General features: G+C 38.4%; 1 protein-coding gene across 2 annotated transcripts in view; it reads right to left on the bottom strand.

Annotated features, from left to right (window-relative positions):
* Positions 1-5,118: 5,118 nt before the first annotated feature.
* Exo70 (exocyst complex component 7) overlaps positions 5,119-24,128 on the bottom strand; it is a 44,460-nt gene continuing 25,450 nt past the window's right edge. For both annotated transcript variants that reach the window (XM_067122084.1, XM_067122083.1), the window contains exons 11-15: positions 22,489-22,735; positions 21,364-21,580; positions 16,350-16,461; positions 7,881-8,014; positions 5,119-6,386 (exon numbers count right to left, since the gene is read on the bottom strand). In XM_067122084.1, the coding sequence (XP_066978185.1) occupies positions 6,284-6,386; positions 7,881-8,014; positions 16,350-16,461; positions 21,364-21,580; positions 22,489-22,735 (813 nt within the window). In that variant the 3' untranslated portion in view covers positions 5,119-6,283. The remainder of the gene's footprint in view (positions 6,387-7,880; positions 8,015-16,349; positions 16,462-21,363; positions 21,581-22,488; positions 22,736-24,128) is intronic.

Genomic DNA, 24,128 nt, shown 5'->3' with positions numbered 1-24,128 from the left:
TCATGAAAGCTCCTCCCTTAGTAACATCGCCAATCACCTTTACAGCGTATTCAGAAGGTTCCACGAGGATTTTGGCCCTTTCTCAGGAAGTCGAATCCCTGATCATCAAGGGAGCAGTGTAAGAGGTACTAGAATGCCATTCAGAAGGCTTTTACAACTGCCTTTTTATGGTTCCGAAGCCCTCGGGGGTGCTGGAGGCTCATTTTGGACGTCAGCAACCTGAATGCTTTTGTCCTGCAGATTAAGTTCCACAAGAAGACAGTGCGCTCAGTCATGTCTTCAGTGCAGCAGGGGGACTGGATGGTCACCCTGGATATGGAGGATGCATATTTCCATGTCCCTATTCATCCAGGCGCACAGAAATTTCTAAGATTCATCTCTCAGGGCAGAGTACAGGCAGTACCCAGTTTTTTGGTGCTTGTCTAATGACGAAAATTGGTGATTTTTGGCACCGATATATACCTAACAGAGGTGCCAATAGCTGAAAATCGGTGCTGATAAGTGCCAAAAATTGCTGAAAAAGCCCTGAAAATCGCTGATTTTTGTTTATCAGCAATTTTTTCTTATCATTACATAGTCGGAACAGAGCCCCCACTGATAACTGCAGACTGCAGTGACTACTGGCCATTTCTATTCTCCCTTTGCTCTCCAAAGTTGCTGAAAAACCTATTGTTAAGCCACTGTATAAGTACGTGGAATCTAAAGGATTGTTAGCTGATAGTCGATATGCATATAGAAAGCAGTTACGTACCTTTGATGCTCTTTTAGACTTGACTTGCCATTTGCAAGAGAACCTTGATAAGGGTTTTGAGTGCAGAGTGATTCAAATAGATTCTAATGCTGCTTTTGATTTAGTCAGATTCTTGGAGTGGGTGAATATATTTTAGGATTACTTCAAGATTTCCTTAGAAGGTGGCAGCAGTGAGTTGCTGTTGACAGGGTCTTTAGTGAACCAAGAGTTGTTGTGTCAAGAGTTCACAGGGTAGTGTTCTTGGTCCACTATTCTTTTTGGTATATATAAGTGATATGGTTGTGACCCAGAAAACAAGATTGTTCGGTATGCTGATGTTGCAAAACTTGTAGGTGTAGTGAATTCTCCACCTTTGAGAAATGAAGCTGCCCTCAGCCTCAGTTAGGACATGAATGAATTGGTGGGGTATGAGGCTGAACTCCAGTAAAACAAAAACACTATTGATTAGCAGATCTCATACAGACTTTCCACCCCATCCTCCCCTTCAGGTGGATGGAATTTTGCTGAATGAGTCTGAAGCTTTAACTATTCTAGGTGTAACTTTTGACTCACATTTTACTTTTGAGAAATGTCTAATGAAGTTTTCAGGAAATGCCACATGAAAGTTAGGTATTGTTTGTATGGCCTCATATATTTATATGAGTAATAAAATTAACGTTTTAGGTCACTTGTACTTCCTTTACTAGAATACTGTTTTCCGGTGTGGATGTCTGCTTCTGACAGAGATTTATCTTTTTAGATAGAGTGGTTTGTGGTGGTAGGTTTCTGTTTATTAACAGTAGCAGTTATGGCTTGGACCATCGATGGATGAACTCTTGTTTATCACTTTTTCATAAGTTGTATTTGAACAGAGGTCTTTCACATTCACAATTGACCCCTAATCCCCTTTCCCTGCTGAGAGTAATCAGATTCACAGAACAGCAGCACCAATATGCAGTAAATGTGCCCTGCTGTCGAACTTCTCAGCTCCAGAGGTCCTTTATTCCTCACACCGTTGGACTGTGGAACAGCCTCCTGGAGGATGTTGTGCAATTGGAACTTCATTAGTTCAAGTGAAGATGCAATGCATTACTACCCTAATACTGTACTCCTTGCATTTTAATACATTTTTATCTATTTATTAATTTATTATTTATTCATTAATTTTGTTCTTTTTTAATAAGTGAGATCTCCTTTTTTATGTATATTTCCCTTCACCTCCACTTACTTCTTCCTAATGAACACCATATTCTTAGGAGGCTTGAATTTCAAGTCAGTGGCCTCTGTGGGCTTGTTCTGTTTGACTAGGTTTCATCTTCTGAATAATATAATAATAATAATAATAAAATAATAATAATTATACTGTAATAATAATAATAATAAAAAACAGCCTTACCTCTCATTTGAGAGAACAACCAATGGAGGACAAGCGATCCCTACACAACTGTCAAGTAAGGATAACTCCAAGTTGGGAAATCCAAGGTCTTCAGACTGAAGACTTACAGCTGAGTGTATGCCATACAGCATAGCCTGACAGGAAATAATTCCATCAACAGTGAACAGGAAGCCAGTGATCTGCTGAACCAGCAGTGCTGGATGCTAATCAACTATTGGCCATGAGCAGCAGCCAAGGTCAATTTGAAAATGTGAGTGAACAACACTGTTGATCACCTGACAAGGAGAATAGGTTAAATGGCATAAAGTGTAGAGTCCAGATCGTTCCCAGGATAATGGAATATAGCTCGCATTATTGCCCCAAGGAATAGGAAGGAAGCACAGAATACTATAAAGTTCAGTTCAGTTTAAAAACTAAAAGATCAAGCAAAGGGGAAAAATGCAGCTCAAACTGAAACTTTTGCCAAGTGAGGGAGTAGTACTACTTACCAAAACGACCTTAATCACTGAGCTAGTCTGCCAGCCTGTTCCTCATTGACAGACAGCCCAATAGTGTGGTTAACCGTCTAATCGTGCCTCTGCCAATACCACAACACAAAGCCAAAGCAAAGCCTTCTTCTTAGCCTGGCAAGATTCCTCTATGAATGTGCTGTACCAACAACACCATCAAGGAACCTTTCAACTATTCTTGGATTGGAAAAATACAGGAAAACGCTGCTTCCTGCATTTCCAGAACACTGACATGAAGATCAGGCAAGTCCTACAACAAACAATCCTGAAGAGTGTTGTAGCCCCTATAAACCAATGCATTTCAGGAGCCCTAAGGGGCTCTTAGCATCCTGTCACATTGTTAGCACCTGCACCAGGAGAGTATTGTGGTCACAATGAGGTGAAGGTGTGCCTCAGCATCACTGAACAGAGAGCAGGAATCTGCCTGTGAAAAAAGGGATCCAGCTGTAGAAGGACCAGGAACAGACACTATACCGTCGTGATTAGCTAACCGAGACACAACTGAAGTAGATGGACGGTTGGTCTTGCTTCTAGGCAAAGGAGAGATGGAGAGCCTGTGGATCTTCTTGTGAGGAGGGACAACGAAGTTCTTCTTCCTCCAACGCCTCTGTGGAATGGAATGAATAGAAGATGAAGATGATACATGAGAAGACAATGACAACGAGGGAGGAGGAGATCTACGACGTCTCTTCGATTTCTTCAAACGGAGCAGTTGTGTTTCTTCAGAAGAGGACCTTTGAGTCTCTCCAGCAAGGCTTGAACAAAGGAGTTGGAAGGAGGGGAAGTATAAGGCCCAGAGGCGCAAAGCAGTGGAAGAGGCACGGCTAATGAAGGAACGGTGTAGGATGAGGATGTCATGGCTGTAGAGACGCGGGCAGATGTCACAGACACTGGAGCTCTAGACGCTGACATACATAGCGGAAGATGCTGGGAGATAGGAAGACAGGAGGTGGGACAGAAGACCTCCAATGTCGGGCTCCCCTGGTAGGTCTAAAGATGACCAGCACTTGGTCAGCTTCTCAGCATCCATGCCTGAAAGAACTACAGTACAAGGGAGAGATGCCTTCCTCCTAGCACCCCCCTCCTGAAAGAACAGAGGCAGCTAAATCAACCACAAGATCTCCCAAACCCCTCCTCAATTTATTTAAAGACAAAGTAATAGATGAATGAGAAGGAGTAAAATCTTCCTGAGAAGAAGATGCAACGAGAGGTAAATCTGGTAAAGGAGAGAATGAACAAGAAGGAATGGTGGCATCGGATGCCATTGGAAGCAAGAAGCCTTCCCATGACGGAACAGCCGACTTCCTCTTGTATTTCTTCATACCAAAAAGCTTCCATTGCCCTGGAGACCAATCACGACACTCAGAACAGGGGTTACTTACATTGCAATCATTAGATCTGCATCTGCTACAAGTCGAATGAGGATCAGTATCGATAGAGGCTAAATAACGAAAGCAAGGATTGTTACCTACCCCAGGGCATTTTCTCTGAGACACAGCCTTCTTAGATAAATCAAACGTTTGCATCTCTAATACAAATACACACAGATAAAACAAATATAACACAGAATCACACAACAAAAAAAGAAGGAAAAAACCAGAACACCAAGGCACAGATGGGGCAGGAAGTATGTAATAAACTGGCTTCTATGGGAGATAGGGCAGTGCATGCATTACAAGGAAGACAGTTAAGAGATGACTGGTATGTCATGTCGCACAAGAGGGAGAAGAAAGGTAAGACTCCGTCTACTCTCTCCCCTTTGGCTATCCCCCTGATGCCACCAAACCTTGTTCTATTTTTAACCGGATCCAGCTAGCACATAGAGATTTTCCCTTATGTAAAGACCGTTGGGTTTGTTCTGTATGTGAACAAATACTGTATTGTTTTACAGTGTATTTCTTTATAAAAAGTTGTATAGCCAAACTACCAAATTACATGTATAGACTATCATACAATTACTCCAGAGTATTTGTTCTTGAATGAGTAATGAACACGAGAGCAATGAAAAGAAAAATTGTAATTCTGGGTGGAAAGAAACCAAAGCAAATGGATGAAAGGTTATAACAAAGAAATAACTTGGCTGGCAATAAAGGTACACTGTAAATATTTCTAGTGGTGACACAATAGGCACACTGTAAGTGGCACCACCAAACATTGTGTGTGTATGGAAAAAGAATTTTAGCAGCTGGTTTTGTTTTCCTTGTAACATGAACAGAGAAGGAAGTAGTAATAATTTTCTATGAGGGATCCAAATGGGAAACTATACATACTCTCCATCATATATACACATACATACTCTCCATCATATATACACAACCTACTGAAGACATGCTGAGAGCATTCTTTGGTCAACATTTCAGAAAACCATTAATTCTAGAGTTCCTTTGCAAGTCATTCTTCAGATAGTGAAAACCTAACTTAAAACTAGTAGTATCAGCATATACTGCAGTGAGAATAAGGATAGCTATAAAAGAAAATGCTGCTGTTGATTAATGTAACATATATTATTTATTTGTATTAGATATACTATCACCAAAATGTTGAAAAAACTGGCTTATATTTTGGATCTCAGAAATATAAATTATTTGAAAATAACAGATTCTCAAAACAGTGCTACATATTTTTCAAAGTAAAAAGAATATTCTAAAACTAATTGCACATTGTTATTAATATTATTAGACAGGGTAAACAGACCACAAAATAAAAATATTCAACTCATGGGGTTCTTAGAAATAAAAATTAAAGCTTACCAAATAAACTGTGACTTGCATTCTTAACCATACCTTGACCTAGGCCTTACACTACCCTCAGCTTCTGAAGCTATGTATTTTTCACCACAGTCACAAATTTAAATACTGTACATACATTCCTTTCTTCATGTTTTGCATTACAAAACATGCAGAAATTCAATGGCTGATAAACTGCTGTTGGTTGAAATTTGGACAACCACACCTACAGTATTTAATTGTTAGTGTTATTCCACATTGAGGAATTGGGTCAAGCAAGTTATCACTGAATACCCACCAATCAAATGAGTATGACCAATATGAAAATGAGACATTTTTAGGACTTTGATGTGACATTCATTTTTTTAAACAAAGAATACATACAACAGCCTAATGGTGGCTTTACATTCTGGTCGAATTAGTTGTTAACACATTCATTATTCCATGCCATTGATAACAGCATTACTTGATCTTAATACGGTGATATGTGTAGTAATGATTGCTTTACTGTCATGTTCATTTCCTTTCACCTACGTGATCAAGATCCAACATTTTTCAACAGTTTTACGTACATGTAATTTATCATGTATAAATATAATTTTTTGTACAATTTTTAAAGGCTATACTTTTCTTTTCATAGGATTATATTCCAATCCGTTACAATAATAAAAATATTGTATTGGTGATCTTAACTGCTGATTATACTGCAGACAGTTCTGATGTGTACACTGAAGCATCGTACAGTATTTAAAAAGAACTAATTTTTTGTAAATGATGTACCAACAAATCCTACAACCTGGATTTTATTACCAATTAATGCTGTAGAATTATAAGTAAAGGAACATAAGTTCAAATTTTACAAGCATTTATAAACAGTGGTCTAGTTAATCTACCTAATAATACTACCCTATATAATCTCCTTTTATGCAGCAACATCAAAGAACTTGTCTACCATTGTAGACACATCTGCTGGAGAGTACTTAATATATTTCTCTGTGTTTTTGGTGAAGGCAACATTCAAATATCTGTTGAGAAAAAGGAGAATGTTAATTATGAATTTCTGACACAGTAAATTTAAAAGATTATGAAGAGGAACTACTGTGTACTCTGAAAACATAATACTGTATAGTATGACAAATATATGCTGTTTTGTAAGTATGCACTAGCCTTGCATTACCTCATGCTTTGATTCAAAGTAGGCAACATGATATATTTATTAAAAAAGATCCTGATCCTCTTACTCTAGGGTATGAGTTTTCAATGTTTTCCCACTAAATACCCCCAAAAGCTTATATGACAACTGACTTATACCAAGACCACCGAGAGACAAGACCTGTTGGATATGATGTCGTGGCGTGATGATGTCAACCCTGGTAGTCCAAAGTTAGCGATTCTTTCTCTTCTGAGTACCAGGTTTTCTTGTGGTTTCATTGTTTTATTTTTCAATTGGACTGTAAAACTTATATGCCATAATGAAGTACCGTGCCATGGATATGTCTTGTGTGCTTATTGGATGAACTTACAATGGTAAGTAGGTAAACTAAACAGTAAGTTCATTAAAACAAGTATTTGACTTTTGCCTCTGGATAACATTACGGTAACTAGCGCTGAATAATCCCTCGGATTCCAGTGCTTGGCTTCAAGCCTAAATTTCATATTCAATTCCATTCCACAGGATAACTTTTGACTGCAATATAAAGTCTGTATTCATCACACTGAAACCAGCCCTACACCATGTTGGGAGTGCAAACAAACATACAGTTAGGTTTGTCCGATAAGGTAACATAAGTTAGGCCTGTTTACATTTCTTTCGTATGGCAAGGTAGTGACTTGGACTACCTTTGCTTACGTCACAAAACATCGAACAGGCCTTGTCTCTCAGTGGTTTTGCTCATACCCCCAAGACTGAATTCATCATAAATGGTATTTTTGTACAACCAGCAAAATCAGTACTAGGAAACAAAATAAATTTTTTCATGTAGTTAGTCATTAACATAATGTACATCATGATGCTACATGAGTTAGTCAGAAATTACTTTAAAGTAACTCTTGGAAACAAATGGTGTCCACTACAGTATACAGTATTTTGGTTATGCAGCAGTATAGTTGATAGGAAAACTATGTGTAGCAGTCCATTTATCAGAAAAATGTTTATTATATCACTTAGTAATGTGAATACAGTAGTTAAACACGAACTGAAGTGGAAGATACGCTGCAAGGTATATGGAATGCAGTGATGTACTGTATTAGAAAATACTTTGTATTTCCTGATGAACTTGTAAATGGTGGTACACAACATATTTTCATTTGCTCTCAAGGGTATACAACAACAAAATTAAGATACAATAAATGTACTAAAGTATAATGGTTGGTGAAGTGGCATGTCTTCAGTAAATAATTGAATATGCAAATCCCTAAATTTTAAAATCAGTTCCATATCCCCAGCAAGGCCTCAAGCATAATTCCAGTTGTATGTGTACACAAAGATGAGAAAAATAATTTAAAAGGTAAAAACCTACTTGTCATAAAAAGCCTGGTATTTTGGAAGGATATATTCCATATTGTCTCTCTTCAAACTCTCTCTCAGTTCTCTATCTGGTATTGAGTAACTACGCTGCACCTTTGACATTTCTTCAATTTCTCTGTTAAATCCCTGAAAAAGCAATAGTATGGTAAAACCATTTACTATAATAATAATAAGAATGGTTTGGAAAATGGAGACTGCGGATAGAAAATCTAATTATATATAGGTAGACCATCGATTTTCCAGCATCCTTGGTTCCTAGGCCGTGCCGGATTATCAATTTTTCTGGACCATCTGTGGTCTCCCTCTGGTCAACACACACTAAACAAATATTAAAATATAAATTAAATAATCAATTGAAATACAGGTATAAATAATACATGTTTATTAATACTTTACTGTACAGGTTCCTGTTTCAGTATCGATATAAAAAACTTCAACAGATGCCTAGCACTGGGATCATCAGTGCTGGAAAAAAAACAAGAAACCCACACCTCACCCATACCTGTAGGTACTTGTATCAGTGAAACTGGATTAATTAAAGAAAATTAATAAGAAAAATGTATCAATAAACTTATTACTGTATTTACTGTCTTACAAATAATGCTGTAACTCTTCTGCTCCCAAATTGGACAAATGTTAAAAATGTACTAGAAATAAAGGTAATTTTGAAGGTCTAGAAGTTGAGGGCTATCCGGATTACTGCTGGGTGTCTGGATTAAAAGAGGTTCTGGATCAGAAAACTGATGGTCTACCTGTACCGTATATGATATACAGTAGTAACATATATTCAATTCCCCCAATGTAATAAAATAAACACATTTTGACTTCCAAAACACTTTAAAGGACTGATGAAAAAATGATACTTTTTTCTATTATATTCACTGCTATCAGATTCTGTCCACATTTCTTCAATTTGGTAATTATAAAAATATTGAGATTGTACAATATAAAACAGAAGTCGTTTGCCTAAAAGACAGGAAAAATATGGCAGTTTAATCTTGGATATGTCACCTGGAACTAGAGGTATTAATAAATCACCTCCCTCAGTCACTATGCTCATGTACACCTATGACCCATCAGTAGAAAGAAACAGCCGGCCTCATTCTGTTGTGTAAAGATTTTGTAGCCAATTTAAAACTGTCAAGGCAAGGAAATTGTAAAGGACACTTTGTTGTAAATGATGGGGTTTGTAGTTACATTTTTTCTTCCATAAAAGTTACAATCCTTTCAAACAAATTCATCAATCATGATTAGCCTGAACTGACATTTCGGTGGGAGGTTGGGAAAATTGATCCATAGCTACAGCAAGATTCTGAAGGGTCTATGATCACTTGGGGACAGAAAAAGTCAAGAATCAAGTGTCCTGGAATAACTGGAAAGTGAAGCTACAGTTTTCATAAATACTTCAACAAATAAGGCACAAATGGACTAATCATTCAAGTGAGACACAGCTGCTTGTGACCAAAGAGTCAACTTCTCCAAGATGATGATGGATAATTAAGAGAAGGAAATGAAAAGGAGGTGAAAGAATGCACCTCATCTTCTGTCAGAAGTAAAATGTGAGGACACTGAAGTGCAGTAACTGATGATGGACATCAGTAGCAGACATCATTTGTGCAAAAGGCTGGGGTGTTAAGAAAGGATTCTAATATTAAAATAAGCATCACGAGATGATAGTTCAGTGTGAAATCCAAATAGCAGCAGACATGGCATGAACATGAGCCTGACTCTGATATTGTCAAAGTTGGTTCCACAATGGATGTAGTGGAAATAAGCACTGCTTCTGAAAGAGAAGTGGTGGTAACAGTAGAAGGTTGAGCATGAGCACACGAGGTACCGGTATCCACAGCAACCTGGGATGGGGAGACAAGAAGACCGAAAGCACATTGGGAGTAACTGAAGTACAAGCAAAGGTAAAAGAGTAAGTGGGGAGGGTGGTGAAAGATATTGGCATCAGAACTGCCGAAGCTAAATTATGGGCAGCAAGCAAATTCATTTGATGCACTAGCAAGTCAGAAATTATTAAAAAAAGGATTTTGACAAAGGAAAAATCTATTTCTGGGGAGGGGCCCATGTCACCCGGTGAAATAATCCATTCAGCACTATTCTAGGTAATTCCGTTGCTAGATACCAGAGAAAAGCTAAATGTAAAGCTGTGGTTACTACCCCCAGAGCGAGCTCCAAGAAATGGAGTCGTGTATAGTAAAGGGTGAGATTGTCACAATCACGGGACCCTGCCCTATAAAGATTCCCAATGTCAAAAGTCCCAACGAGAGAGGTGCCGATACAAGCCCATGCACTACTCACGGACTGTACACAAGGCAATACTAGCCGCATTCCATGTTAACACCCACCCCACTAGAATGATGTTTACCATGGGAGGGAGAGAATGAAAAACGGGTGGGTCACCGGGTGACACGGGCCCCTCCCCAGAAATAGATTTTTCCTTTGTCAAAATCCTTTTTCTGGATTGGGGTCCCGTGTCACCCGGTGAAATAATAACAGAGAAATAAATATCATTCTTATAGTATTAAAGACAATGAACTGCTTGTAAAGGGAATAACTTAGGCAGTGAAGGGAAAGTGACAAAAGAATCAGAAAGGGAATCAGAGAGGGACAATGTTCCTTGCCGCCACCGTAGGGAATTTAAGAGCTGCTAAAGATTTCAAACAGATGTTGAAAACTAGGGGAGAATTCCACCCTGAACATTAGGTAAGGTCCTCGAAATTCATGTAATGAAAATAATTAATGTAAGTGGCCACTGCTCTAATATCATGAGCATTGGAATTAATCCTGAAAAGGCTTGTATTAAGAAAATACAAAACTTGCTGCCTAATAGCAGACACAACGACAGTGACAGTACCCCCAGTGACAGTACCCCCTTTTTAATAAAGAGAGGGCCTGACAAAATTGTGAGGTCCTGTCTAAATAAGCCTGTAAGGAATAAATTGGGCACAGAGACAGATTTTGTGAAAGGGGAGTACTTTCCAAGGTGACCACCGAAAATGAGGACCTTCAACTTTAGCTAGAAAGCTACGGTAAGGAATTCGCAGCACTACCCCTGATGGGGGAAACCAAAATGGTTGGTTCCACTAGACAGGGTAGACAGTACAGGAATACTAGCACTAGAAGCTAAGTTGATTAAAAATTAGGGTCTTCCCCAACAAGGAAAGGTAAGAACAAGATACGGAATTACCTAGAAATAAGTGCTGAATGGATTATTTCACCGGGTGGCACGGGACCCCGATCCAGAAATATTAAAGTCAAATTAGTACACAGGCATAAAAAACAGTTTACCTGATAAAAGGATTTTGACAAAGGAAAAATCTATTTCTGGGGAGGGGCCCATGTCACCCGGTGAAAAAGTCCATTCAGCACTTATTTCTAGGTAATTCCGTTGCTAGATACCAGAGAAAAGCTAAATGTAAAGCTGGGGTTCCTACCCCCCAGAGCGAGCTCCAAGAAATGGAGTCGTGTATGGTAAAGGGTGAGATTGTCACAATCTTGGGACCCTGCCCTATAAAGATTCCCAATGTCAAAAGTCCCAACGAGAGAGGTGCCGATACAAGCCCATGCACTACTCGCGGACTGTACACAAGGCAATACTAGCCGCATTCCATGTTAGCACCCACCCCACTAGAATGATGTTTACCATGGGAGGGAGAGAATGAAAAACAGTGGTGGGTCACCGGGTGACACGGGCCCCTCCCCAGAAATAGATTTTTCCTTTGTCAAAATCCTTTTTCTGGATCGGGGTCCCATGTCACCCAGTGAAATAATAACAGAGAAATAAATATCATTCTTATAGTATTAAAGACAATGAACTGCTTGTAAGGGAATAACTTAGGCAGTGAAGGGGAAAGTGACCAAGAATCAGAAAGGGAATTTAAGAGCTGCTAAAGATTTCAAATAGAGATGTTGAAAACTAGGGGAGAATTCCACCCTGAACATTTGGTAAGGTCCTCGAAATTCATGTAATGAAAATAATTAATGTAAGTGGCCACTGCTCTAATATCATGAGCATTGGAATTAATCCTGAAAAGGCTTGTATTAAGAAAATACAAAACTTGCTGCCTAATAGCAGACACAACGACAGTGACAGTACCCCCCCCCTTGGAGCTCGCTCTGGGGGTAGTAACCCCAGCTTTACATTTAGCTTTTCTCTGGTATCTAGCAACGGAATTACTTAGAAATAAGTGCTGAATGGACTTTTTCACTGGGTGACACAGGACCCCGATCCAGAAATAAAGATTAACACTATGAAGGTATTGCAAAGAAAAATTCAGAGAGTAAAGAAATTATGCAGATATAAAAATTTACTGAGAATACAGTGCAAAATAGGAAGAGCAGTCTGCTTATCCTTCACTCACATGAGGAAAAGGAATAAATGATGCTAAGTGGAATGAAAACTTACCATCGCGACCTAACTAGATAACACGTTGGCTATTTGGTTCAACAATTCAGTGCCAAAAACCAATACCAAAATGTGGGGAAAAATAGAAATGCATATATAAAACACTGATAAACACTCTGGAAAATTGCTAAGCAATGTGAATTTAATTATTGTATATGGATAATTTTGTACTCTCCTCACAGTTAACCAAATCCTGAAGCTGGTGATGCAAAGGTAGACAACAGCACTTGCAAAATACCTTTTCAGGTATTTATTAGTGGATTTGAGGGCAAAAAGTAAAAAAAGGCTAAAAAAAAAAGAATGGTAATTACCTACACAAGATCCCACAATAAAGAAAGGAGCCAGAGAACTCTGAATTGATATGTTAATTGCTGCGGGCCCTGAAAATGTGAAGAATGCAACTGATAGTTATCTGTAGTACCAGGTGGCACATGCGGTGATAGACAACCATACCACTTCTGTATTAGACAAAGACCACGGAGTCTGGAGAAATTTGAGAAAATGAAAGTGGGTACATAACAGGAGCCCAGTGTCGTTGGTAGGCCTAGAAGGGCTGCTGGTAAACTCTAGTGGCTCAAAGATTTTTGTGATGGTAATATTAATTGTTTCTTACACATTTGATGTACATTTATGTCAAGAGTGAATCATATATATATATATATATATATATATATATATATATATATATATATATATATATATATATATATATATATATATATATATATATATATATATATATATATATATATATATATATATAATATATATTTTTATTTACTTTAATGCTACTAACATTGTACTCAGTGTATGTAACTGTATGGTATGATGTTGAAAAGTTAGTTAATTCTTCTTTCTTTTTTCTATAGTTGTAGTGTGACATTTACCCCTTTTATTTTTACCATGTATAATGTTGGGGGGGGGATGTACGATATGTTTCGATAATGTGCTGCCGATTGATAAGAAGCTGCAACCTGCAATGTGGTTGCGAGTCAGTCGGAAAATGTTATGGAGAGACACCATGACCAATTAATGCTTAGATTTACTAGTAACCTTGTTAATCCAACTAAGGATTCTTTCTCACATGTTGTTTCTTCTAGTAGGGCAGATGAATCTTGTAACGATAACCTACCTGCAGTCTCTGAAGGTTGTGGAGAATCTTCTGATGATGATGCACCATGTACTATTCAAAAGAATGAGAGGGACCAATAATAGACCTCTTTGCAACAAGGTTCAACAGGAAGCTAGAGGTCTATTGTTCAGTAGTTCCAGATCTCTTTGCCGTGGCAGAAGACGCCCTTCAACATCATTGGGACAACTGGATGTCTACACCTTTCCCCGCTTTTGCTTGATCAGTCATGTCCTGAACAGAGTGATGATTTCCCAGAATCTCAGGATGATCCTTGTAGCTCCTTTGTGGCCTCAAGCAGAATGGTTTCCAGATTTTCTAACTCTGCTCTCAATGGTTACGAGAGAAATACCCCCTTGGCACAATCTTCTCCGTCAACCTCATGTAGAGCAGTACCATCAATCGGTAACATCCCTATCTCTTCACAGTTGGAGACTATCCAGTACCTCCTGTGAGCGAAAGGCTTTTCTCGCAGAGCAGCGACACAGATGTCTGGTTACCTCAGAAGATCTTCAACCATTTATCAAGGGAAATGGGCTGTCTACTGTGATTGGTGTCGTCGACGGGGTTTCTCTCCACTTGGAACCTCTATTCAGCGGATAGCTGATTTTCTGATGTTCCTCAGAACAGAAAAACACCTTTCTGTTTCTGCTATTAAGGGCTACAGGGCTGCCTTGGGATTGGCTCTTCATTTGAAAAATGTGGACCTAACTTCATCTTGGGAAATCTCTAGGCTGCTCAAAAGTTTTGAACAGCCTTGTTCTCTTAGAGAACTGAAACCTCCCATCTGGGATCTGACTCTGATGCTAAGTAGTCTCACTCGAGCCCCATACGAACCACTGTGTCTGTCATCGGACAGGGACTTGACCCTCAAGATGGTTTTGAATCTAGCCTTGGCTTCTTTGAAGAGTGGGCGAATTCCATGGCCTAGCTTTTGATGTTATACATACCAGGGATTGGAAGTCAGTAGCATTCAAATTTGTCCCAAAATTCGTGGCTAAGACTCAAAGCCCCTCGGTTCATGATGACAGGTTTACCTCCTTTTCCATCCCTTCCCTTGGGGATTTTGTTAATGACGATCCAGATGAATCGCTCCTTTGCCCCTTTGCTATCTAAAAAGGACTCAACATCTCAGACCGGGATGCCGAAGATTTTTTGTTACCACAGGCTGCATCAAGAAAGAAGATTCCAAGAATACTATTTTGTTTTGGCTTTGTGAAGTGATTAGGCACGCCTACTCCTCATCATCATTTTCTACTGCCAATACTGTGCATGCAAGATTACATGACATTATAGGACTAAGCTCCTCCTTGGCATTCAAGAAGAACATCTGTTCATAATATCCTGAATGCTGTTTCTTGGCTCCACCAAACCACATTCAATTCCTTCTGCCTGAGGGACATTGCCCACAGGTCCTTGGACACTTTTTCCTTGGGTCCGGTGATGGGTGCTCAGCAAGTTGTGTGGCTTGTCCAATGCCCCTAGCAGGACAGTTTTGTATCTTGCCTAAGATGATGGTATGAAAGCGAGGATGATTGAGATGACTGGTCTCTTTTCCTTTCCCCTTTTTCCTTTCTTCTCTACCTACTGGCGGTAAGAAGATGGTTCCATTATACGCTGGAACAGGCCAGATACAGGTGAGTGTAGTAGCCTTACAGTTGGTTTGTTTTTATTCTACATGAATATACCTAGCAGTAGAAAACCCTTCCTCTCTAGCAAGGAGAGAGAGGAATGATAACAAACACGTATAGGTGGCTACCTTAGTTTGTTATCTGAACAGATATAGCTCTTGAACTTCCTGTAATGTAATGAATTTCTGCATTGGACTTAGCCCAGTAATCTGACTGTTGGATACCCATATATATATATAACAGATCAAAGGCTTAGATCTCCTTCCTTTGAATTCTCTTATTCAGGAAGTATGACTGGGTGTGCCGAACCTCCAGTCAGTTCAGGATTCTCTTAGTACCTCCCACCAAGAGCGAGTCTATCCTAATGTCAAGACCCAGGTTTGTTCTGCATATGAACGTATGACAAATTTAAATTAATTTCTATTTTTCAGAGCTAACAAACCTGCAGTCATAATATTTACTGCCCACCTCTAGCCACCCCTCTTTCAGTTAACAATGGGCTGGAAGAAAACTAAGATGTCACGGGGTTGAGATCAGGTCACTGGCTGCTTCCCATCTCAATTTCCATAACAGATGCCAGATGCCACCAATTCCTTGCAGAAACAAATCTCTTTTATTTTTACCGGTTTCCAGCTGGCACCAGAAGTTTTATCCTAATGTTAAAACCGCAGGTATGTCGGCTATGAAAAATACAAATTAATTTAAATTTGTCTTGTTGTCAATGTAGCAATAATCAGAATTATAAATAATCAGAATTATAATATAAAGAGAATGAAATTTGCAACACTCAAAGCCTTATTTTTCTGTGGTGCTAAGAAACTCATTTAGTATCCAAATTTTCCACAAAGTCCACTTATAAAGTACAGGCAGTCCCCAGTTATTGGCAGGGTTCCGTTTCTGAGGGTGTGATGATAACCGAAAATCGCTGCTACCCGAAAATCGGCGATTTCGGCGATTTTCGGGGGTTATTGGCGCCGAAAAGCGCTGATTTTCAGTTGTCGGCGCCTCTGTTAGGTATGTATCGGCGCTGATAAGCGGAAATCGGCGATTTTCGGCGCCGAAAATTGCCAATTTTCATCGCTAGACAAGCCCCATAAAACCGGATTGCTGTTAACCGGGGACTGCCTGTATTATGAGTATGCTAACAATTTGTGCTCAGTTTTCAATTAGTGTTTGCCGGATGCAAATTTTTGTAGCAGTTACTAGAACATACCTAAAAAAAAGTGGCATACCTCATATACATATAAAATTCTTTAGCAGTGATAATTTTTTACTAGATGAACTTACTGCAAACTTGTCCTTGATAAGCTGACGATCCCTGTCTCTCAATTTTCCTGCTTGAATCACAGATAGGGGAACATCTTCATGATTCACTAAATAATGAAGAACTCTACTCCAGCTGTGAAAAAGAACACAGACATGTATAAAAATGCATCTAATAAAAACTCAGTAAAAGAGTACGTTATTAAGCAGTCATGTTTTAAGGTATGGGAAAATGTATATCTTCCCTACCAAGGACTGTATGGGAATTAAAATCAAAAGAGAAAAATAAGTGCATTCTTAGGCAGCAATTATTGATAGATTTACCAATTATATTGATAGATTTACACATTAAAGGAGATGTTTTAAAAGTCAGGATAAAAACAGCATGGCATCAGAGGGAAAATTAATTACTGTATTCTTAACATATGTGGTGGCCCATGGAGTCTGATATGACTGTTCAAGAACAGGGACTGCTGCTGGTTTACTAGAAGGATCAAATTAGTAACTACAGATCACTTTACTCTTAACAAAAAGAGGAAGTAATGAATTAACTGATGAATTACCCTCATTACAATACTTGCTAGAAGTTGAAACAGCACCCAAAATGTGAAGAAAAAAAAATCCTGAATGAAGGTCAATAAAAGGTTTGAATAATGGAGATGATAAAAAGAATCTGCATCAAAACGGCATCTAGTTTTACAGAAATTGGTATTTCAATAGATAAACAGGGTATTTCAAGATATATATTATGAATCTCTCTCTCTCTCTCTCTCTCTCTCTCTCTCTCTCTCTCTCTCTCTCTCTCTCTCTCTCTCTCTCTCTCTGCTCTCTTTGTATCTCTACTGCCTTTTGTATTCCTTCTTTCTGTAGTTTTTAGCCAGCAGCTTTTTGATGTCCTTGGCAATTTACTCCATGGCTAATGAAGACAGCCTAGACTTCAATGAGCAGCCCTGAATACGGTAAAATTTACAGATGTCCTGGTTTGACTGGGGAAGATGATTAGGAGCACTCACAGGATGGTTATTACCTCTGCTGGAACAGTGATCTTCTACAAGCAGCAATTTATCCTTATGGATTGAGTCCAAAGACTTAGCCAGAGAAAGTACACAGTTCTTTATTCAGCAAGATGTCTTTATGGGAGCTCACAGGTCTTGGTTCCTGACAGCTTATCATCATCCCAAACAGCAGCAACTGAGATATCATGCAGAAGCCAGACCAGTTGGTATCACAGACCTAGTGGAGGATCTTCATGAAGGAAGTGTTGTCTTGCAGTGGCCAAAAATCTTTAATGATATACTCATGTGAGTCCTTGAAAATTAAAACACTATCCTTGGATACATCAAATATGAAGAGTGCCAGGAGATGAAGTCCATGAAGAGGCTGCTCTCATCGACAGGAAGAGGATCAACTAAAGGGACAAGAAGGAGACGTATCATTTGATAGCAATGGCCACTGCATGACAAGAAGAGGAGGAAGAGTCAGAAGAACCACTACCTGTGGCACTGGATTCATGACCTTGCATACTCATCTCTAAAGTCGAGGAACATGTCCACAGCTTAGCAGCCTCCCCCCCCCCCACAACCACACACACACACACAAAACAAAGGAACCAACAAAAAAGAACACTTGGACACTGATGTTTTGCTTGGCGCCAACACTGGTGTACTACTTATACAGGAGAAGGAAGAGTAGCAAATATCATCAGAAAAGAGCCTCTTCAACGGCCGAGATTTGCCATAAAAAAACGCCATCAGCGCTTGTGTCTACACTGAAGTGTCACTAGAAAAAAATAACCTATCTATGGACGCCTTTCCAATGGCTGTCTGTTGACAACGGTGGATAGCAGGCTCGAGTGAGGGGCAACTACCTGGGGGCAAACCCCTTCGGACTCCCATGCCAGGAACTAGGTTTAGGAGAACTGATAGGGCTGGGCAGCCACCTCCTCCATTACACATCCAGTAAGATGCCTTTCCAGTGGCTGTCTGTTGATACCTGTAACCAGCAACATGCTCGACTGAGAGGTGACTACCTGGGGCCAACCCCTTTGAACTCCCATGCCAGGAACTGGGTTTAGGAGAACCGATAGGGCTGGGCAGCCACCTCCTCCACTACACATCCAATAAGACGCCTTTCCAGTGGCTGTCTGTTAATACCTGAGACCAGCAACAGGCTCGATTGAGGGGGCGACTACCCATGTTGACCCCACTGACCTTCCTTCAGCTTCCAGTATGACTTCTCCCAGGTGTAGGGGAGTATGTCAGTGAACCTTTGCCTAGGAGCATCAGTGAGAGGAGCAGCCACCTCCTTCAAGCACAACACTTCACTACTACAAGGTTAACATCTGTTAACCCGGACACAAGACTAACAAAGGCACGGGAAAGAAGCCGAGAGAGCCAGGCACGGGAAGGAAGTGAGAGAGCCAGGTGCGGGAGCAAGTGGAGAATAAAACGAGGACCCGTAAAAGGAGAGAAGATAGGTGCGGGGAGAGAGCTGGTGCCAGGCTACTTGAATGCCTACTGGTCTCGGCTGTCGAGAACGGCTACTCCACAAAAATTAAGCACAATTTCTCTCTACTACGCACTGCCTTGCACTTCCAGCTCTCCGCAAAGAGAAGTGAAAGATGATCAAGTAATCCTTACCAACAATAGTCTGAGGATACAGAGAACCATTATGTAAATATATCTTGATTCCTATCCAATTTTATTTGAGACTTACTGATATACATTCATTACTAAAAATATCAGTCTGGTGGTGAACACAATATTAACGTTATACGCTACTCATAAAAGTGAAGTTAACCTCTGTTGCCCAAAGTATGAAGCACCCTCATACAGGCAAGTATCAAATCCTATTAAAACATTATTCACAACTTTCAAAAATGTATTCTCAACCAAAAAATGTCGGCCTGGTAGTGAACACAGTATCACTTAATATGCTCCTCGGGAAACAGCTGAAGTACCTAGATTATCATTGTACAGACAAACCCCAATCATTATTGGAACCTGAAGATACGTATTTATCATCAGAAACGGTGGCAGTGAACAAAATATTATGTTAATACGCTATTGGGAAAGAAAAGTTAACCTTTAACGACAAAAGTACAGACATATCCCAAACATTATTGGAACCTGAAGATACATAGTTATCATTGGAAATATTGGTTTGGTAGTGAACGCAAGATTATGTTCTGTTACGCTATTTGGAAAAGGAAATTAACCTTAACCGACCCTAGTTAAAATACATTGAGTATCATCATACAGACGTCTCAAATACTAACAATCATTAATTGAGACTTGCAAAAAAGTATCAGGACCATAAACATTGGTTCAGTCGTGAACGCAATGTTTACATTTACTGCGTTAATCAGAAAGCAAATGCAATGTTATACATGATTCGGTAAACTACGCTACCGGTAGTTAAACAATCTAATTGCGAATTTGCTACTGAATGAAATATATGTAGGATCCATTTTTTTTATCAACCAACAATAAAATACTATCCTGTAAGCTTGAAGCTACCCGAAATTGGTGATAATATTCACCGAAATCCAGTCTTTGACTGTCAAAAATTTAAGAGCACAGCTGCCATTGACACTCGGTGTTACCGGAATGCCAGCAGGCATATTCCTTCCCTCCATATTCCTCCTTCTTTCTTCAAGGGAACATCTGTAGGTCCCTGGGCAGTGATCTTCCTGGTCATGTCAAGACTGCTGAACTGTTGTGAAGTTTTCCCAGCTCCTGGCAAACATGCCATTGACTAGAAGGTAAATGGGTTCTCTCCTTTTAAGATCTATTGAGTTGGTATGGCTGGGAGCTGTCTGACTAGACACATATTTTTGGAAAGGGAATTTATTCAGCTCTCTCATGGTGTGAACAAATTTATTCTATTTTGACCATTTTTTGGGCAGTGAATATTTTATTTTAATGTATTAAAATTTAGCATAGTTATCTTAACTCTTTCAGCTATTCGTGAATTGATAAACTTTTATCAAACGTATGCTAAAATGCAACAATTCAGCATCAAAGTGTGACTAAAACAATTTTATCATAAAAAAAGTCACAGGAACTGCAAAGATTGATTGATTTATGAAGTTTAGGCTGTCGAGCCAAGCACTGGGGCACTTTTGGCAATTCAGTGCTCAAGGCAGTGAAAAGAGGGAGTTGGAGTGGTTGGACAAGAAAAGAGATCGAAAATAAATGAAATAAAGTACAGTACTTAGCAATATGTGAGCACGAGCCTCGATTACTGTAAGGGTAAGTTACGCCACTACCTCCGTACTTATCCTTCTCCCTTTAGTTCTGAGTCCAGTTTCCCTCACAATGACAAGTTCACTCAGTTATTAAGGTTATTTTCCAGTGTACCTGAGGGTACATTTTACCCATAAGTTTGCACTGTAATTGATAGGTAGTACAGGCTAAGACCTGGTAATATGTTTATTTGTAATTTGCAAATTCTTAATGTACAAGTCACTTTGTTGTCCTATTCTCAAGCAATGATGCAAGCTGACTGTATTAAACAGCACTGGAGAATTAGTAAAATTAATGCCAGCCATAATATAAGCTCTGTTCTTTTAATAAAACAGAAAAGGCACTAGTAATATGCTTTATTTGTAATCTGCAAATTCTTAATATGCAAGGCACTTGTTGGCCATATTCTTAGGCAATGATGCAAGCTGACTGTATAAATAGCACTGGAGAATTAGTGAAATCCTACCATACACCTGCTATGTAACACTGTGGTCCTATAATTTTTTGTCTATGTATTTTAACATTACTGCAATCACCAGGCAACCTGCTATCAGCAATGAAGATGAGTGAAACAAAAAAAATAAATCTGAATGAACCACTATTTCATTTTCCACAGAGGAAATTTGTAAATGTTTTTCAGTTCAACATTACCACTGACTTACCACAGCCAGTAACCTATTTTCACATTTGTATTTGTTCCCTTCTAAACTTTTTATATTGTTTTTACACCAAATGTTTGTATTTTGATGTTTTTTACCACCAAAGGTTATGCAATTTAAATTCAGACTTACCTCTGTGAATATAACCTTTTTTGTTCCATTATCTGATCATTGTACATTTTATCACACTGAGGCTCAACCAAGGACACAAGATTCAGTAACTCGGAGCTATGAAGTGTCTTCAGAATGTAGTTATAATTGTTAAGGCGGAACACGGCTCTCAATGTAGGATCCCCATAGGCTTCACTCCTACTTACTAGTGCCAATCCAAGATTAACCAAAACACGTTCTGTAAAAATTATTTCCATTAGTTTTCTCCACAATTTAAATGTACATTAAAACTAGTATTATTATTATTATTATTATTATTATTATTTTGTTACATTATTATTACAAAGGAGTAGAAGTAGACCAATCAGCCACACTTCCAGGTTCTCACACGGTTAGACCAAAGGATGTTCTTAACTGAAGGGTGAAAACTGAAAACTAGCATGAACAAATCTAAACAAATGAGATAACTATATGGGAAGAGATTAGTGGGAATGGATAAAAAGTTGAGGGCTAAAAAGCAACACAGCTAGGACAGTAATCTTATTCCTACCTCCAATATTAGATAACTGTGAAATAACAAAGTTTTAGTTCATGTGTAATAAATTTATAGTTGATAAATGACATATTTTTAAATTCAAATACTGAAAACATATACAGAAAGGCTTCTTCACTAGGAATTCAGTACGGTATATGAGAATTTAGGATACATAGATATCGAAGTTATCATGGAACTATAGATTTATTCTAGAATGTTAGTAAAATAAAGTACTGTATTGTTGAACAAGCACAATGATATAACATTCCAGTATGACATCTCTCCCAAAAATCAGGCACCATAGGATCTACAATATACTGCACTGAGAGTTTATCAGAAATGACATCAATTGTACCAGCTATATACCATGCACTTAAGGTCATTATAAAGGACTAATGAGAAGTGGTATAAAGAAAAATGAACTAAATGGTACATTAAAACATAACACAGTTCATGAAGACAATATCTGTAATTACTTGATGCCCTGATCATACTTTTCACCTCTAAGAATTTTGAAAATACATCAAGTTCGGTCTAATAAGCAAATATTCTCCTCAGGATATTAAGTGCTATTATGTGTAAGAGGAACAGAAAAAAAAGATGACACTTACTTATGTAAGCACCAAGAAGTGCTTTTGCTAATAGGCTCTGATCAACTCCTCGAGGAAGATTTGCAACTCCAGCACTTATACTTGGATCCCGCTGGAGCATTGGGGAAAGGGTTGTAGCATATTCAAGTAGCTGCTCAGTGAATATGAGGGCATTGCTTGTGACTTCATGCACAGTGCCATCTTTGGGTAGTGCTCTCTCACCATCACTCTTGACACTTTCAACAAAACCATCGAGCGCTTTGACACACTAGAGAGAAATTTATGTTTTGTAAATAATAAATATTCCAACATTACTGGAGAATAGCACACTAAATCAATGAAGTTGAGTTTTTTAAACTGATATTGACAAAAATATGCCCTATTCCAAAAAGTACCCTTCCCAGTAATTTTGTCATTAAAAAGTAATTCCTTTATTCTGGCATCAATGAAAAACTTCCAAGACTTTTTGTACCTTTATATTTTAAATGTCCTTTATATTTTAAATGAAGAGAATCTCTTCATGAACTCTGCTCATTTACAGTACTTTACATACACATGGCTCAGTTTATCTTGAATAAAAGTCACAAGTTAACTTTTTATCTCTGCTAATAGTATTAGTACCAATAATCTATTTATTTTTGTAGTCTACTCTGATTACTGTATGTTAAATATGTGGTAATAATCTTGCCTAATAGTAACTGTGATATTTTAGGAATTTCATCCATATGCCATTAAATATACGTTATGTATCATATTTTCTCAGTGCTGTTACATATATTTTCCTCTTGTCAAATATACAAATTTTCAAATAGTTCACGCTCACAATATAATGAGTGTAAATGCTTAACATACTCTATTTTTGCTATATGGTACTTTGATGAATAATTGAGAGCCCAACAAAGTAGAGTAACTAATGTGTTCTACTTATACTGCATATGATTCTTATAAAAATATACATAAAAATTCAACTCTTTCAGTGTGGTTAGTTCTCTCATAACTTGTTATAAATAATAAATTTGAGAAAAAGAGAGAATTGCTATTTTGATGAGAAGAGACCATTCCTCTTGAGAGAGAGAGAGAGAGAGAGAGAGAGAGAGAGAGAGAGAGAGAGAGAGAGAGAGAGAGAGAGAGAGAGAGACACATTCACTTAGGATATCAAGAAGGGTCAAGATTACATGTAACTTTTCAGTTTTTTATTTATACAGTATTTTTGCCGTCACTTTTATGAATAGTAATAATTGGGGAGCAGCTGCAGTATGTCAAGTTATAAGACATTGTGAAAAGCAATTTTCATGACACATTTTAGCAAATCTACCAAGACCTAGTAGCATTTAAATACATCGACCCCCTTTAAAATCGTGTACAGTAATGACATAATCAACTTCCAGTGCATTGCAAGGTAAATTTTCCATAGAATGTTGTCAAGATCATTTGAGGCATTTTTAATATAAATTTAAAGTTATGAGAACTGTTCAAATCATGTTTTTCACTTTTCTACAAGGGGATTTTCCAGCACTACACATGGATGATGTTTTAATTTCCACTTTCATTGATATGCTTACCTTTTAATCTCATTAACTACAACAATTTAAGACTTTTGCTAAACTTGTACAATGCTGTATCGAACTTCCCCATTATGTTCTGTTACTGCCTTCCGATTA

The sequence above is a fragment of the Macrobrachium rosenbergii genome, chromosome 20 (genome assembly GCF_040412425.1).
Source record: "Macrobrachium rosenbergii isolate ZJJX-2024 chromosome 20, ASM4041242v1, whole genome shotgun sequence".
Taxonomy (NCBI): domain Eukaryota; kingdom Metazoa; phylum Arthropoda; class Malacostraca; order Decapoda; family Palaemonidae; genus Macrobrachium; species Macrobrachium rosenbergii.
This window is presented reverse-complemented; position numbering and strand designations above follow the sequence as displayed.